The sequence below is a fragment of the Papaver somniferum genome, chromosome 2, assembly GCF_003573695.1.
Source record: "Papaver somniferum cultivar HN1 chromosome 2, ASM357369v1, whole genome shotgun sequence".
NCBI classification, from domain to species: Eukaryota; Viridiplantae; Streptophyta; class Magnoliopsida; order Ranunculales; family Papaveraceae; genus Papaver; species Papaver somniferum.
This window is the reverse complement of record NC_039359.1, coordinates 218,842,855-218,861,208: the sequence shown is the minus strand read 5'-3', so window position 1 is coordinate 218,861,208 and position 18,354 is coordinate 218,842,855. Positions and strand designations below refer to the sequence as shown.

General features: G+C 37.0%; 2 protein-coding genes and 1 long non-coding RNA gene across 5 annotated transcripts; all 3 read left to right on the top strand.

Moving 5' to 3' along the window:
- Nucleotides 1-2,790: 2,790 nt before the first annotated feature.
- On the top strand, nucleotides 2,791-9,063 carry LOC113350566. The gene is made up of 6 exons (XM_026594713.1): nucleotides 2,791-3,001; nucleotides 3,098-3,302; nucleotides 3,389-3,510; nucleotides 3,715-3,879; nucleotides 8,432-8,525; nucleotides 8,669-9,063. The coding sequence occupies exons 1-6, from the start codon at nucleotides 2,803-2,805 to the stop codon at nucleotides 8,868-8,870; spliced, it is 987 nt and encodes a 328-aa protein (XP_026450498.1). The 5' UTR covers nucleotides 2,791-2,802; the 3' UTR covers nucleotides 8,871-9,063.
- A 188-nt stretch (nucleotides 9,064-9,251) lies between these two features.
- LOC113350568 lies at nucleotides 9,252-12,207 on the top strand. The gene is made up of 7 exons (XM_026594714.1): nucleotides 9,252-9,682; nucleotides 10,111-10,223; nucleotides 10,379-10,461; nucleotides 10,617-10,738; nucleotides 11,257-11,421; nucleotides 11,569-11,659; nucleotides 11,849-12,207. The coding sequence occupies exons 1-7, from the start codon at nucleotides 9,643-9,645 to the stop codon at nucleotides 12,039-12,041; spliced, it is 807 nt and encodes a 268-aa protein (XP_026450499.1). The 5' UTR covers nucleotides 9,252-9,642; the 3' UTR covers nucleotides 12,042-12,207.
- A 1,393-nt stretch (nucleotides 12,208-13,600) lies between these two features.
- Nucleotides 13,601-17,223, top strand: LOC113350565. 3 transcript variants are annotated; one of them, XR_003360971.1, is made up of 4 exons: nucleotides 13,601-15,233; nucleotides 15,332-15,444; nucleotides 16,250-16,446; nucleotides 16,555-17,223. It is a non-coding gene; the product is annotated as an uncharacterized LOC113350565 (long non-coding RNA). The 3 variants fall into 3 exon arrangements; XR_003360972.1 differs by adding an exon at nucleotides 15,595-15,696 and having other exon boundaries at nucleotides 16,250-17,223; XR_003360970.1 differs by having other exon boundaries at nucleotides 16,250-17,223.
- The last annotated feature ends 1,131 nt before the right edge of the window (nucleotides 17,224-18,354 follow it).

Below are 18,354 nucleotides of genomic sequence, written 5' to 3'. Positions count from 1 at the left end.
CATCTAGTTTCTCTTTTTCGACGCGAAGTCTGTTAAGATCTGATGAATGCGTCTCGATCAAATGTTTTTCTTTGATTGAGTCTTCCCTGACAATATTCTCAAGAACACTAATCTTTTCTCGCTGTAAAGTGGTTTCTTTGAGAAGTTTTTCAATATTTTTAGAGAAGGACTCAATGATGTTATAGAGTTCACGTTCTTGATCAAGAGACTTTTCAAATTCATCAATAAGCTGAACATGATCCTGAAAATCAATTTCCTCAATAAGACTTTTTGAAATTCTGGTGAGATCCATTTTAGCTTTAGCCATACTGTCAAATGTCTCATTGGAAGGAGAGATGTTAACATCTGATAGAACAACCTTTCTACCTCGGGATTCGGAAGAATAAACTAAGGAGTAATCCTTTGAGGTATTCCCAAGACATTTGGCATAGTTAAAAGCTTTAGAATACATCTTGGTATGCGTACATGCCAGAGAAGATATATTGTTCTCAGACTCAGATTGCCACAAACACAGACTTGTAAGGTCTTGAACGTGTTTGCCTTCTCTGATACCAATTGAAAAAGCGGGGGTATAACAACCATACCCAATATTTTGATTAGCAATTTGTATGGACTAACTCTAATACACTTTCAAGAGAATTAACTAGACTCAATCTTAATAAAGTATATCAAAGAGTTATATCTCTCTTTCTCGATTCAATTCTTACTCAAGAAAATAGTAATCTGCGAGTCTAATTGAATACAATAGAAATCACTTGAATGGTACCAAAGACCAATGTTCAAGTATCAACCAATTTCAATCAACAACGAGAGGTCGGATTTCCAATTGATTGATTCTAACGCACAACCTGTGATATTTCAATTATATAACAAAATATAATGCGGAACAGAAATAAAACAGACACCAGAATTTTGTTAACGAGGAAACCGCAAATGCGGAAAAACCCCGGGACCTAGTCCAGATTGAACACACATTGTATTAAGCCGCTACAGATACTAGCCTACTACAAACTAACTTCAATCTGGACTGTAGTTGAACCCCAACCAATCTCACAATGATCCAAGATACAGTTGCGCTCCTTACGTCTCTGATCCCAACAGGATACTACGCACTTGATTCCCCTAGTTGATCTCACCCACAACTAAGAGTTCCTACGACCCAAAGTCGAAGACTTTAGTAAACAAATCTGTATCACACAGAAAAGTCTACATGAATAGATAAATCTGTCTCCCACAGAAATACCTACAAGGTTTGTTCCGTGATAAATCAAGGTGAACATTAACCAATTGATAAACCAGACTTATATTCTCGAAGAACAGCTTAGTATTATCAGTCACCTCACAATAATCTTAATCGACGCAGCGAAAGAAGATATTTTGGAATCACAAACGATGAGATGAAGATGTTTGTGACTACTTTTATATCTTGCCTATCAGAGATATTAATCTCAAGCCAATCATAACGATTGTACTCAATACGATAGAATATGCAAGATCAGATCACACAACTACGAGAAAGTAGTATCGGTCTGACTTCACAATCCCAATGAAGTCTTCAAGTCATTAACCTGGTTTGAAAGAAGAAACATAAGGTTAAAGCAGAATAAACTCTAGGTAATACAACTAGTATCACTCCAACTTTCCCTCATTACCTATGTAGGTGTAAATAACCCACAAATCCAGGTGGAGCAATCCTAGGTAGTGAAGCATCGACAACAGATGAAGTGTGAAGCACCAAATCATCTTATTTGACCTTGGCGCTAGAAAAGAGACACCAAGGGAACCCGTGGAGATAATACATGTAAAGATCGGAGGTGACTGAAAAGATAGCCATCGAGTACAAGGAAAATAAATGCACTGACTAAGTAGTTGAGAAGATAAGAAGAATCTGGTCAAAGTAAGATTCGGCTAAACATATCAAGGGAGACATCAGCAGCACTCATCAAGCAAACGACACCGTACAAGAGGACATCAGGATAAGGTATTACTAGGCTCGACCCAGCATCTCGGGCGAAACCTTATCTTTAACCCGAGAAGGATATCAAGGAAGATGTACCACGACTTACACTGTAACTTGGATGTATCATCACTTATGGCTATAAATGGAGAGCTATGTAGAGAGCTAAGGACCAAGTGATAAGTAAGGGTAGAGAGAATATCAAGAGCTTGAGAGAGTAAAAAAAGTTCTTATTAGTGAGATATATGCTTTGTAACCTTGAATCAAGTAATAAGATCATCCTTTTACTCCTGTGGATGTAGGTAATCATACCGAACCACATATTTCTTGTGTTCTTGTGCATCTCTTGCTTATTTAATTCATTAGGTGTGTGTACGATTTCTTTGGATGTAGTTGTAGGATTTTCCACATCTATAACCTAAAATTTGTAATAAAATCTAAAATATACCTCATAACTGAATGCAGTATCTACCATCTGAACACCAAAACTCGTATAATATCGAACTCCCAAATGACACAAAATCTGCAACATTGTTAATAGGATTACCAATATTAATTTTTCATTTTGAACTAATTACCAATTTACTTGTTTATTTTTATTTTTGAACTAATTACCAATTTACTCGTAAGTGTATCAAAGGGTGGAAAACATTTAAAATTTAAATTGATACCCCTCAACAGCCATGTAAAATCTGTCATAATCTTAGACTCTTTGTGGTCCAAAACTTGGTTAGTGACCTACGTTGGACCAACATGTATAACGTTAGTGGGCGGGCATGTGGATATTGAATTATGGACCTTATAATGCACCTGAAATTCAAGAAGCCCTGGATTCCGCTCCAGCAATGGCAAGTCTTAGCATGTACTGTAGACTAAACCCATATTCACCAAAACGACTAACCAAACACACCACATCAAGGTATCATCATCCCTCTTCTTCATCATCTTTCTCCATCTCTCCTTCTTCACTCCCTAAATCCCGATTCATCAAAATCTCATCAATGGCCGCTCAATCAGTTCCTTCTGAGAAACCCCTTAACTCAGGTAATCTAATCTAACATCCCAATTTAATTTCTTTACATAATTTATTTTCAATCATCATAAAAATGATATCTTTTTTGTTTTTATTTGTCAAATTAGTGATTGTTGAGCAACAAAGAGTTAATGTAAAGAATAATTACGGTGAAAATCTTGTTGGTATCTTACACGAAACGGGTTCAACAAAAATTGTAATCTTGTGCCATGGATTTCAATCAAGTAAGGATTCTCGGATTAACCGGAATTTGGCTGAGGTTTTAACAAAACAAGGGATTAGTGCGTTCCGGTTCGATTTTTCTGGGAATGGGTATGTAATTCTAATGTGACTTGCAGATATTTGTGTTTATGCTTATGTTAATGAGTAGTTCAGCTAATATGGTGTACTAATTTTAGGGAAAGTGAAGGTACATTTCAGTATGGAAATTACATTAAGGAGGCTGATGATTTGCATTCTGTAGTCATGCACTTTGTTGGGTTGAAACGTGTCGTAGGTGCAATTGTTGGGCATAGTAAAGGTAAGCTACACGATCTGTGTTCATCTATTTTGCGATTTATAGCATTTTAGAAGTTAGGAAAAAGGAAATTCTTTATGTGGAACTGAATTGGATTAGCCTGAAATTGTCATCTCATCTGTTGCTGTACATTATCTAATGCTGTCATCCAAATTTCTATATGTTCTTGTTTCTTTGAAATATTGTTAATAAATGAGCTTCTTGCAGGAGGAGATGTGGTGCTTGTATATGCTTCAAAGTATCATGATGTACCTATAGTTGTAAATCTTTCCGGACGCTACAATATGGAGAGAGGTATTGCAGAACGCTTGGGTAAAGATTATATGGAAAGAATTGAGAAAGATGGATTCATTGATGTAAAAGACAAAGAAGGTAATTGTTTTCTATTCAATGCGTTTGCAGTTTTCATATGGTTTATGGCATCCATGTTAGGAATTACACTATAACTCTTCTGATCTTTAGGGTAAACAAAGAATAACCAATACACCAAGAGATACGATAAACACTTAATCAATCACACAAGACACAAATTTACGTGGAAAACCCCAAATCGGGTAAAAACCACGGACAAGAACACAATCTACTCAATTAACCACAAGGATGATTACAAAGAAGACTCTCACCTTCTCTCACAGCTCTCACCTTATTCACAGAACAAGAAATTCACAAAGAGACCGAAAACTAGCTTTAATTATCCCACTCTTAAGAACTCTTCACAACTGTATCTTAGACTCTCCTAAGGTCACCTATTTATAGTAGACACCTCTTGTTCTCCAAGTAATCTGTTTCCTAATCTAAATTGGGAAACCATCCTCAACTAGGAATGTCTAACCTAATTAGGTAATACATCCTCAATAAAGAATCCATACTAAAACAGGAAGCTAAATCTAGACAACTTCTAACAATCTCCAACTTGACTTGATTTGCACTGTTCACAAAATTCTTCTTGCTTCTTTAACCAACTGATTTCCATTGTGTTCTTGTCCACCTGCCCTTACGGGCCATTGATCATCAATGATGATGACCAACACAGTCCAAGTTATCCTTGGACTTGCCAATCTTTGGAACCCACTTCTTGATCATACGAGCCTTTGGAACTCCACCCAACGCCAAATTTCCATGGGACTGTACATTCCCCAAAGTTGATTTGGATCCATCCTTAGCTCCACCTAACCCTGACTGCCTCAGTGTATACAAGCCGCTGCTACGACTTCCTTTCATGATCATAGTAGATTCTTGATAAACCTTTATTATTCCACCATAACAGGAATACTTACAACCCGCAGAATCTAATTGGGAAAGACTTATTAGATTCCACTTTAACTCCAGCACATGTTTTACTCCTTGGACTGTTCGAAACTTACCATCAAACATCCTCATGCGAATATCACCGACTCCCTTAACCGATAGTTCCGAGCCATCGCCAGTAAACACTTTACCACTACACCCCACATACCTATCGAAATATGACCGGTGTGCACACATATGTGTCGTGGTACCGCTATCCATTATCCAACTCTTCTCTTGATTTAAATCAGCAGCAACCAAAAGAGAGTAATCGCTTTCATAGCCTACATGGTTAGCTTGACCTTCGAGACCTCTTGCCGAACCAGTCCCATTGTCTTTCCACTTACAATCACGTCTGATGTGACCTGGCTTGTGACACTTCCAGCAAACACTCTTACCGTGTTTCTTCTTCCCTCCAGCAAATAAACTAACATCTTCAGACGAGCCACTGTGACCACTCTTCATCTCCTTTTCTTCAGACAAAAGAGCACTAGTGACTTCAGCAAGACTCAAAACATCTTTTCCATGCTTTAAGTATGTCACCGTGTGTTTATAAGATGGTGGGAGTGACAAGATGAGGCGAAGTGCTTTATCCTCATCATTAATAGTTACCTCTAACGCTTCCAGTTCAGAAACAATTGAATTTAAAACGCTGAGATGATTAGATATAGACGTACCTTCAGCCATCTTCAATGTATGGAATTGCTCTTTCAAGTACAATCTATTTGAACGAGTGTTTGTCATATACAACTCTTCAAGTTTCCTCCACAGCTCCTTTGCTGTAGTAATCTTTGCAACATTAGCCAAAACATTCTTTGCTAATAACAAACGCATCTGACTCGCAGCTCTTAAATTAGTATCTTCCCAGTCTTCAGGCTTAATACCACTTTCCACTTATCCTTTCAGCGCCTTGACTAACCCAGATTGAATTAAAACATCTTTAACTTGGATTTGCCATAAACCAAAGTTAATAGAACCATCGAACTTCTCAACCTCAAACCGTGTATTCAAAGCAGAAATCTTTGTCATCTCGTTTCCCTTAAACCTCGCTCTGATACCAATCCATACTGCACATTCTATTTAGCTGCGAATCTATAGTTTTTCAATGTCTAGTTGTCGTAAAAACGTCGGAGTCATTTAAGGATGCTTCCTTTGTTTTTTTTTTTTAATTTCTTTTACATATTTGTGGTGCTGTTAATTAGTTCAACTAAGGGTGCACACGGTACGGTTCGGCTCGGTTCTTGCCGAGACCGAGTACCTGTACCCCCAGAGGTCGGTACTGAACTTTTGGGACCGGTACCGGTACCGTGTACCTCGGTTCCAGTCCGGGACCGGTACGGGACCGGTACCAGTCGGTACCTTTTCAGTAGCAATATTAACAAATTCTTTTACCTGTTTTTTACCTGTTTTTTCTATATAACAAATTCTCATTCAAAGCAGCAACTAATAAGTAGCAATATTACTAACAAACCAAACAAACAATGTCTTCAAAATATGAAAAAAAAGTGGCAGTAGCCACACTAAGTCTTGAAAATGAGAAAATCTGGAAAAAAAACAACTAGCAGTGCAGCTAGTGCTGCAGTAGTCTTGAATCTTGATCTTCTAATCCATGTCAGCAGCACTTGTGGTGTCATCAGTGTTGATAGGACCAAGTAACGCTGCAAAAACAAATAATAGCAGTTAGTAACTATTAGACTATATCTAAAACTGCCAAACACAAGTAATAATGTAATATGTTACCTTCTTCAACTTCAACATCATCATCTGGTATGTAATCAGATAGAAGATCAAGTTGTATTGGCTTCCTTAGCCAGCTTTGTGTGCAAAGCAATGCCTCAACTGTCCTTGTAGATAAAGAGCTTCTACAAGGACTTAAGACTCGCTTTCCTGTGCTAAAAGCAGACTCAGAGGCAACAGAAGATACAGGAATGGCTAATATGTCCTTAGCCATGTGTCCAAGTATCTTATACTTTGTACTGTTGGTCTTCCACCAACCCAATAAGTCAAACTCCTCATCATCATCTTCTCCTACACCTTCTTCATACTCGTCAATGAAATATTTATCCAACTCTGTTTTTCCCTCATCATCATTTGGGCTTTTCTTGAACCTCTTACTCCTTGACATCAACTCTTTCATACGACTTGGCCCTGCCACTGGTTTACTTACCACTGCTTTGGCTTGTCCCATAGAACTGCTTGACTCCTCCTCATGAACTGAATAGGCATCCTTATATTCTTCAAATAGAATCTTAAAATCCAACTTAACAAGCTTCATAACAGATTCAACCTTAGAAGAATTCTTCCCATACAAGAGCTCAAGAGCAAATTGTAGTCCTTTTTCTTTCTCTCTAGGATCCAACAACATGGCAAAAAAGGTTGTAGGGTTCATCTTTGCAACCCCAATTTTTTTTTATACTTCTTAAACATTTTTCCAGCCATAGTAGCAATAAAAGGATCTTCATCTACATTATCTCTAAACTCAACTAGTTGCTCATATATGATAACTAATTGCCATAAGAAAGTGTTTGTTGTTACCTTAGTTGAGGCTGAAAATGCAACAGTGGCATCAAAGAATACTTTCAAACATTTGACAAGGCCTCTGGCAAAGATCCAGTCCTCTTCACATGGAGCAGGTTTCCTCACTACTACCTTCTTCTTCTTTTGTGCCTTATTCTTCTTCCCTGTCACCTCAACTTCTTTTGTTCACTGACTTTTTCAGAACTTCAGAACTCTAACTCTTTTGTTCACTGACTTTTTCTTCTGGATCGAGAGGTGTTGTTCTTGTTCGGTGTTCCGTGTTCACTGATTAATGGAGTTCACTTTCAGACTTCAGAGAATCAGAGACTCAGGAACTATATCAGTCTCTCAGAGGGAAGACCGGAAGAGTCGAAGACGAAGAAGGAAAAGAAAAACGAAAATGAGAAACCCTATCGTTAAGGTAGTATATATATCCCCCCCCCCCTAATCTAACGGCTGTATTTGTTCAGTACCCCTAAATCTAATGGCTAGGAATGGTCGGTTCTTTCGGTCCGGACGGTACGGGACTTATACAGGACCGTGTACCTGTACCTCATCAGCCTCGGTTCCTATTTTATGGACCGATACCTGTACCCCGTTCCTCGGTTCGGGACAAATATCGGCTCGGTTCCGCCGGTTCCGGGACGGTTCCTCGGTCCAGGTCGGTTCCTGTGCACCCTTAAGTTCAACCAGTGAATCAGTAATTGCAATATTCCTAGCTGAAAAAAAGGTTGAGTTTGTGTGGCTAGGATCCTAAACCATGTCCGTCAAGGCCACACCATGGCTAGTTTTGAGTGGCAGCTGTGTGGGCTTGTCAGGGTTCATATTGAGGGAGGGCAAGTATGTGCATAAATACTGCACACTGCACAGACCTATTCCTGGTTGGAATTTATGTAGTCTATGTCTTTACATACTGCACATCACTATTCATGGTTGAAATTTATCTGGTCGCCTGTTTGTACAATGGTCACAGTGCGTATAAGTACCCTAGTTTGGAATTGCCATAGTCTGTACATGATTAGAACATGTCAGCGCTAATTTTTTTTTCTGTCGTTATTTGGATCTGTGCACTGTGGTAACAAATGCGGTGCAGTCTGATCATATTATCATCGAACTGTAGGAAATGTCCAGTACCGCGTGACGAAAGAGAGTTTGCTGGAACGCCTTGCTACAAAAATGGATGCATTATGCCTTTTGTTTGGAAAGGATTGCAGGTGGGCATACTCTCTATCTTAAATCATCCATGTATGTTCTGCTTTCTTCATGTTAGTATATAGGTAATAGCTTAATAGGTATGCAATTGAAATTCTGTTTTCTTGATAATGGCAACGCTTAATTTTACTTCACATTTATGTAGGGTGATGACAGTTCATGGTTCTGTGGATGAAATTATACCAGTTGAAGATGCGTTTGAATTTGACAAAGTCATAGCCAATCACAAATTACACATAGTGGAAGGGGGTGATCATTGTTACACTAAACATCCAACTGAATTGGCAGAGGTAGTGGTGGACTATATAAATGAATCTTTCCAGGCGAGCACCATCACTCTTCATTAGGTACTGCTGTTGCCCAAGGGCTTGTTTACCGAAGTAGCCTACATTGTATGATGTGATCATTCTTCGTGGTGAAATTCATAAACCACAGCCTATTGCGTTACGAGCGAACTAGCGATTTACATCATATTGCGTTTGGATCTTTCATGTGTGCTTTATGAATACATTAATGTTAAAAGTATATGTTACATTTCTGGCCTTGCATTCTTGAATAACATGAACGTAGATTGATCTCATGAGTTTAGTGGTGCAAATGTATTGAACATCACGCATGTCATATACTTCTCTATATATAGACTCCTAAATTTTGCAACCAATTCATTTGTGAATTGCTTATTTATATACTCTGTGAGAGGCGCTGACTTATGAGGTTAGTAGGAAATCTGTTAGCAAAAAACTTTGCAGGATGTATTATTGCTGCTAAATCTTTCCCATGTAATCCATTAGGTACTCTCTGTTTTTGTCAACTGTTTTTGGTGTTTATATGTGTTTTTTACATCCTTATTACCTGAATAAGTCTACACTTTATGTAATGGGTAATCACCTTTTCTATAAATAAATAAGAGGAATACTTCATCTTGGAAAAATGCTAAAAGAAAAGATTAAGTGGAAGCTGAATTGGTCAAGATTACAGAATAGATATAAGAAATGACAGGCAAGTTTAAACTGACTTGGTCTACACCAAAATCAATAACCAAGCAGTCCCCTTCAACTTCAAGAGTTCAAGTTTCCTTCATCCTTCACTCCCTCAACGGTGCCGATCTACTTATCAAGTATGGCTGAATCTTCTTCTTCCCTGCAAAATATAAACTCAGGTAACCAATTCTGACAACCAGATTCCTCTGTTAATTATTTTTTTAAAATAATAATCTGATATTCATTAGCACATCTCTTAGAAATTATACTGTTGATCTTTTTAGTAAATTAAATAGTCTCACGAGATTAGACTAAAATCTTTCAGCTCTTTTCTTGAAAAGAGATTTATAATGGCATATTAAGATTAATATAATATATTGGTGAGAGAATTTGATCCGCACATGATGTTCGATTAGTAATGTTATTGTACTCATGCATCAATACAACATGTATAATTTTGTTAGTTATAAACTTATAATGATAAAATCCAAAGCTTCTTCGGAGGAGTTAAAAAACTATGTAGTCCACATTTTTATACTCCAAATGAATTTAATTTTGATTTCGGAAAGAAACAACACATAATTTACAAATTTTATCCATATACTAGTGATTGAGCAAGTTATCATCAAGAACAAGTATGGTGAAAAGCTTGTGGGCGTATTATACGAAACTAGCTCAAAAGAAGTCATAATCCTATGCCATGGACTTGCATCCAAGAAGGTTCGTTTTTCTAACTTCTATGTTCTAACTCCTATAGTGCTTTTCTCTCTTGGCATCGGATTTATAAACTACTTTAATAGTTACTCTGCTTGTACTCTCGTACATGAGTTAAGTTGGTGTGTATCGTTACTCAATGATAAAGTTTTCGTTCATAGGAATGTTCGGTTAATTTAATCCTCACCGATGCTTTAACAAAAGAAGGAATCAGTGTTTTCTGCTTTGATTTCTCAGGAAACGGGTATGCATTTAGATCTTTATGTTTCAGTACCTCTAATTGGCTAAAATTATGTTGACAAATTTCTATGATTATGACTAATAGAATTTTAAACTAATATATTTTCCTTGATTTGAATTCCACTAACTTCAAGCAAAATCTGTTTTTTTGTCTTTTAGGGAAAGTGAAGGTACTTTTGAGTTCGGTAATTACAGTAAAGAGGCTGATGATTTGCATTCTGTAGTCATGTATTTCTCAGGGCTGAAACGGGTGATTGGTGGAATTCTCGGTCATGGTAAAGGTAATCTCACTATGTGCTTCCTATTGGATATTCTTAGTCATTCATCTGAATTGCACTATCTATTGAATAATGAACATACTTTAGTATAGATTGTTCATTTGTAAAATGGTTGAAAGCTACTGAGGTTTATTGTGTTCCTTACAAGCTACTGAGGTTTATTGTGTTCACATAGTAGGATTTTAAGAGTAAGTGTACGACGCAGAATAAAGTTATAAAATTTCAAAAAGTTGGAAATACTTATCAATAAGTAATACCATCTATAACGTATGATTTGATGCATTGAATGTGGGTTTAGATTGCATGATAAAGGTGTATGTGACTTCTTTTAAAGATTATGTTTAGAGCTGCTAAGATTCTACTGGTCCACGCTGCATGATCTCGCTTCTCCGTATCAGTGTGTGAGGATTAGTTACTTCAGTTATTTGTAATTTCAAAAGTTTGATTATCACTCATATGTTGTGCATTTTCTGCTTTCTCTGAGGCTTCAATCTATAACTGATCAACAAGGGTTCTCACAGGAGGAAATTCAGCGCTTGTATATGCTTCTAAGTATCATGATGTAGCAACAGTTGTGAGTCTTTCTGCGCGCTACTATATGGATAAAGGAATCGAAGAGTTGTTGGGTAAAGATTATATGTCAAGAATTAAGGAAAAGGGATATTTGGATTTTATTGGTGATGAAGGTAACTTGCACTTAGTGTTTCATATGTAAGCATATCACAGGGTTTTTTTTCTTTTCTTTTTTGTTTTTGAAGTGGACATTGGTGGCTGAGTGAAGATTTTCTTGTTTCTTTCTTTCCTCTCCTTTTACAATGTTGTTGAAATTGTAGGAACTCAGTACCGCGTCACAGAAGAGAGTTTAATGGAACGCCTTGGTACTGATATGCATGCCTTGTGCCTCTCAATTGCACCCGATTGCAGGTTGGTCTTGTTTCAAAGCGTTCTTTTAATTGTGTACATGCTTCACTTATAGTAGTCTATGAATTTCATATCACTGCAAATTCATGAATTTAAATGAAATCTTAATTTGTTTTTTGTTTTTTTACTGAATCTGGGAATCTCAAATTCTTGATTTTATTGGCATTAACATAATAACTTGAAATTAAACAGGGTGTTTTCTGTTTATGGTGATGCATCTGCACTTATGAAAGATTTATTCGAGTTTATTGAAGCCATACCTAATAACAAAACGCGTATTGTCGGAGGCGCTGATCATAATTTCAATAATCATCAATCTGGTTTAGTTATGATGGTGATGTCTATTATAAAGGAACGTCTTCAGAAGACCCAACATCACCCATAATTCCAGGACCATATTCAACTTCGTAAAGTTATACTGTAGCTGCTAATCAGCGGTAGCTAATATGTATTTTCGAGAGTAATTGTTTACAACTTTGTTCACTTAAACTCATCTATGTAAATTTTTGTTACAACTTGAATAAATTTGTACCCAGCTGTCTCTTCAAGAAGTAATGAGCCCATCTCTGAAACTCTGGGTTATCATGGCCGAAGGTACCCCAGAAAGCAATGGAGAACTGCCTCCACTGGATGAATGCAACCCAGTCTACCCACCATGCACATATCTCAATGAGCTTGCATTCTAGAATAACTCTAATCTGAAGAATGCATTTTATTCCGTATAGAAATTTTTGTGTTTTTGAAGGAACTGAACAAAATTATTTAAACATTCAATTTCTCATTCCCAAATATCTCAATCATCTCATAGGCATTATTGCCATGGCAATTTTAACTGCAGCATCAAAACTAAATGAGTTGCTGCAAGCAGGGAATGCCTATTCTTTGAGTGACTGTCTAGTGTCTGTGCACCATGATGTTGAATTCATGGCAAAGCCCACAATATGGCTGCCAAAATACAAAATGCGTGTGCGAAGATAACAAACAATCCATTCTCTCTCTCTCTCTCTCTCTCTCGACTCTCTCTTTATACTATTTCCTTTTCATTTTCTTCCTGCTTTATTCTTTTTGCACAGCCATAAAACCCCATTTTCAATTCCGTAAAGATTTTGAAGATTCAAAAGGGTTTCGTCATTCATTCATGGATTACTTCAAGATTCTTCCTGAGGAAATTACATTGAATGTATTAACTCGCTTACCAACCGAAGGGGTACTTTATTCCAAGTTAGTATGTACATCTTGGAGAGATCTTGTTTCTCATCATCCATCATTCTCCAAGATGCATTTATACCATCTCAACCATCCTGCTGCTGCTCATTCTGGTAAGTTGGGGTTTCTTGCTTTAACTAATGATTATATTTTTCACCATTTTGAATATAATGATGAGTCAACAGCAGTACCAATTCAGAGGATTTCAAGGTTTAATTTCACCCCTCCATTTGAGCAGTTTAGGTTTGTTGGTTCCTGTAAAGGGTTGATCTGTCTTGTATCCTACCCATCTGTTTGGATTTGTAACCCTGTCACCAGAGAATGTGTTAGGCTCCCTAAAGTTATCACATATTGCATCGGATTTGGTAATGTTTCTAAAACAAATCAGTACAAAGTTGTAGGAATTCATATGCCGATGAAGCCCCATTATAAATCGGTGGAGCCTCAGTTTGTAGAAGTCCACATATACACTCTAGGCAGTGGAAATGGTTGGAGAAACCTTGGAAACTTCGATTTTGAATTCAATCCTCGTAACCAGTTTGAAGCTGGTATCTCTGTCAATGGTGCTCTTTATTGGCTAGACCCTAAATTAGAAATGATCATCACCTTCGATTTGGCTGAGGAACAGTTTTCTCAACATATTTCACCACCTCCTTTGCCACCAAATTTTTATCGTTGGTTTAGTCTTTTGCTATTTATCATTTTGTCAAAAGTGTCATGGTTAATGACATATGGCTATTGAAAAAGAAGAATGATAGTCATGACATGAAAGAGGGAGAGGAAAATCAGTCATTGGTTTGGAGTAAAGAGTTTAGGATTGACATAACCACATTGTTTGCCGTTACGAAGAGTGGTTGTGTTCTAGCCTACGGTTATAACTATCTCAGCATTTACGAGCCAAATTCTTTAACCTCGAAATGGCTCGTGAAGTTTAAGAGACCGTTTTTTCAAGTATGCGCTCACCAGAACACCTTTGTTTCATTGAAAGAATTAGGCGAAGAAGATGTAAAAGTATTGGATTCAGTTGAAATTGGGGAGACAAGAAGCCGTGATTATTCTTTCGAGCAGCTCCAGGAGGATGGCGAACCCTGAAACTGGTAAACTTTGTTGAGTTCCTGGAAGTAGTTTGCATGTCATTCTACAGACGTTGAGTTTCGTTTTGAGATTGGATAACAAGGAACCTTTATGTGAAATGTTATTGACATTGTCTTAGCATAGACGGTCCAATAGCTTTGTTTTTTGTTTCTGGTGAAGCAATATTGCTTTGTTACTTGTGCATTTTGTGAGACATTAGATATTATAGTCTTTTTCATATTTTCGGCTAGTGTGATTTTGCAGAAAATGGTAGTTTGAATAGGATACTGCCCTATTACTTTCTCTGTAATAATAACTAATATGATTTGCGATTCCATTCTGTTGTTTTGTCTTCATATAATGCCCTTTTTCCATCTCCATGAAAAGGATCAGTTACCAAGCTACCTTGCAGACTGCAATTGTAATTTTATTTTTGGTCAATGTGGCCACTGATTAGTAGAACTTAGACCATTTTATTTCTGTAGATTCAATGCCGCATGATTCTTTCTCCTAGTTCCAACTTTGATCTTCGCCACTAAGACCAGGACCTTTTGAGAATGCTGCAAATATTTGCTTCAAGTCTAAAATTTCTGTGTCTCATCATTGTTTGGAATTCATAACTGCGTAGGAAACAAGTGTGCTTAATGCGGCATCAAAACTGGTTCCTTGTACAAATATTGTATCTCAGTTATGTAGCAGCTACAATTCTATCTATAATCTGCTAAAAAGTAGCTTTGACGAAATCAATAAGATTGTTTTATGAAAAGATTATAGCATTTGTAGGACCTTGCTTTATTCTGATCTTACAGTGGTGATCATTGGTTAGACAGATAATTAGTTGATACGTACATATACTGCTCTTACGGTAAAGATCATAGAGTAGAATCATTTTCCATCTCTGTGGAATCCTAGAAAAAATGTTTGAAAAATTAATATATCATAAACTGTTTTAATGTCTGGTGACGAAATTGTTTTGAAGCCCGAAGCATTTCATACTATGATCAATGAAGAGTCAATGAGCTTCAACAACATGGAAACTGATCAGTTGAAGCTCAAAACTACACTTACATATGAAATGCTGGTTCTTGATAGTGCAAATTTATGATATTCGACTACTTCAAGGAGCAAAGAGCAAACTGGCTTATTGCACCAAAAGGTCCCAATTTATTTATTTTTCTGCAAGACCTGTCACTGAACTTTATGCTTCTGCATCTGCGATAAGGCTTCAGAAAGCTTATAAGAGTTACTGGACTCGGAGAAATCGTGCAGATTGTGCAGTTCTAGTGTAGGAGCTTTGGTAAGCATCACTATTTCCTAATCTGTTATTTTTTTTTTCAAATGCTAGTTTTTGATTTTTTATGCTGACTAAATTTGGTTTCCTCTAAAATGTTATAGGTGGGATATTGGACTTTGCCACATTCAACCGGAGTTTGGTGTCCTTTTTCAACATTGAGAAACCAGAAACAACTGTTTCATGATAAAAACGGACAAGGACAAGATCTGCCAAGGTACTCCTCACTCGATTAACCAACCATACGTAGTTGTAAGGAGTTTTGTTTGTAATTGCTTAGTTTCCTTACTGATATTTTGGGGCCAATTCTGGTCAAATAGGTATCCCATTGAACTCTTTTGGTTGTATTTTCTCTTTCTTTCTGTAGGGCGCTCTGTTGTTAAAAAATCAGTGTACTCTTATTATGCGGAAGCCAAATGTATGTAGAATGCAGAGCAAGTATTGGATATCAGCTTATGGGAGAGACTTGGTAGAGCTACGATTTTAGATTTTTAAACGTTTCATCTTTCGTGGATTACATTGTCATCGTTACATCATACTTAGTAGTAGCACTGATCAATCATGAGTTGAATAAAGCACTAGAGGTGTGTCATTTGTGGAGATTGAGTAAAGTGTGCACCCTTTTCTTTTTTTTTTTTGTTTATCCGACCGTTTCAGTAGGTTATGTAGATGCTGATGAGTTTCAAACTCGGGTTGTCCGAATCATCACTCGACGACTTACCACTGACTACATAGGCATTTGCAGTAATGTGTGGATCTTGTTTAACATTGTTTTTGTTTTTCAAATTCGAATTGCAAATGAAATGGATGGGTGACTTTTCGAGTGTATCATGATACTCTTGGAGCATTTGTTGATGATGTTGTACAGGATTGTGAGATATATTTCCATTCTTGTTGTTTGTTCGAGTTATGGTACCCTTGTTGATACTCTGGTACTCCTACTATTAATTTGCCTTTCTGTGTTGCTCAGTTTTGCTCTTTTATCATGCATGTTGACTATGTGTACTATTTGGTGGATGTAGGTAACATTGGATTCTGAGGGAGTTGTCTTTTTTGAGTTGTCTTTTATGAATCATGAATCATTCCAGGAAGAGACTGCTGCTGTTATCAAATTGCCACCGTTAAGGATGGCCACGCAGTAAGAGCGGTTTGAACAGAGCCAGGTTCAGTCACTTCACCAGAAGTTCAGTCATGTACTAGATTTTTTCAACAGAGCCAGGTTATTTATCAATTCAGACCATATTTAAAAAAGAATTATTGGATCTTCAAATTTCTGAACTTTTGAACGTGCATCTACTTTCCAAACCAGCCTCATCATTTTCTGCAGGTAATAACATTGAAAGGAAAGTATAAGTGTTGAATTACGGCATTTACATTTCGTCTCCTTATTTAATTTGATGGGAAAAGGATCTCAAAGCTGCTGATGGAAATGAATACTATCGAACAACTGGGGAGATTGTAGAGACTACTATGAAGCCTAATGCAGCTGATTTCTTCCCATGGTTACGAAACTTAAACCTGCAAAATTTGAACAAGAGAAGGTAGAATGCAGCAAATACGCTCATAAACATCACAAAAGATCGAAGACGACACATGCATTTACTGTGTTCAGATTTGTTTCGGTCACTGTCCCCGTCTGATTCATTATGTATAGGAAAACCCATGTCAACATATATTGGGTGCCTGAGGAAAACAATGAAGATTCTTGACTTTGTGGTGCTAACTTCACTACCAAATCGAAGGAACTTAAGAATGGTCGCCTGTCTTATTTGGAAATCAATATCTTCACAACCTGTAGTAGCATCGAAAATTTTCTTATTTGAGGGTACAAAATGGCAAAAGCTACATATCTCTTTTTGGTTCGACACTTTGATGTTTGGAGAGGTGATACACCATTAAATTTTTAGCAGTAATTCGAAGTGGGGATTGTAAATGAGAAACTCCTCTAACTCTTAACTATAAATACTGAAGCTCATGCCAAAAAGGTTTTACTATAAATTATTCTCTGATATTGAATTATTTGTACAAATAACTTTGTTTAGGGAACACTTTTAATAGTCAGCTATAGGGCTAGTTTAATGGGCCTTCTTTTGCTGTTGGAAATGGAGAGTTTTAGAAAACATGCCACTCATGAGGGGTGTGCATATAATCGGGAACTGCGGATTTCATCCGTAACTGTCCGTAAAATTGCGGGTGAAAACCAATCCGCAAGAGTCTATGGATCGGTCACAGATGAATTCTGAAATCCGCAAGGTTTAGCGGTTTGGTTGCGGTTGGTTTTGTAAATCCGCGAATTTGTCTGCACCGGAAGATTATGATCACGTGGATTGTGATTTGTGAGAGTAGTGTGATTGTGTGGAGTCTGTGGACTATTCCGTAAAGTGAGAACTCCAGAAATTAGAGAGTGAACAACTGAACATGTAAGGTAGTTTAGAAGAGGACAAAATATTAGACCAGGCTTTTTTTTACACAAAATTGGTTAAAAAGATCAAAATCAACAATTTCTGGGTGAAAATGACATTTAAAATCTGATATTGTTTAAATGGACAAAAATGTAAAAATAGCCAGGATGTAAACAGTTTCATCCTACCCATTTTCAAATACTTTTTCTTATTTTTAATTTACATCAGGATGCATCCAGTTTCATCCTTACTATTTTTTAAGTTTACGTCAGGATGAATCCAGTTTCAACCTTACTATTTTTTAGTGTCCATTTCACTCATAATAATTTTTACTCGTTCATTTGAACCATGTTTTAAAAATATTTGGACAAATGATCAATTTTCCGTTTTTTTTATCACTCACCAATACACTGCATAAAGTATACACATGCAGACCCATGAACGGTATTGAAAAATACTACTGTATTCAAAAGAAAAATCCATCCGAACAATCATATTCAAAAAACACTTCAGCTGGGGCCGCGAGGAATCTTGGCCGTTAAATAAATTAAAAGCCCAAAATGTAAGTTTCATTTTCACGGCTGAGATATATAATTTTTCTTTTGGTCTAAAATCCGCGGTTAATCCGCATCAGGCCCGTACAATCCGCTGATCCGCAGAGGTCAAATCCGCGGGTGATTGGGCCGGTCACGGTTCAATTTTCCAAATCCGCAACTTTGACGGTT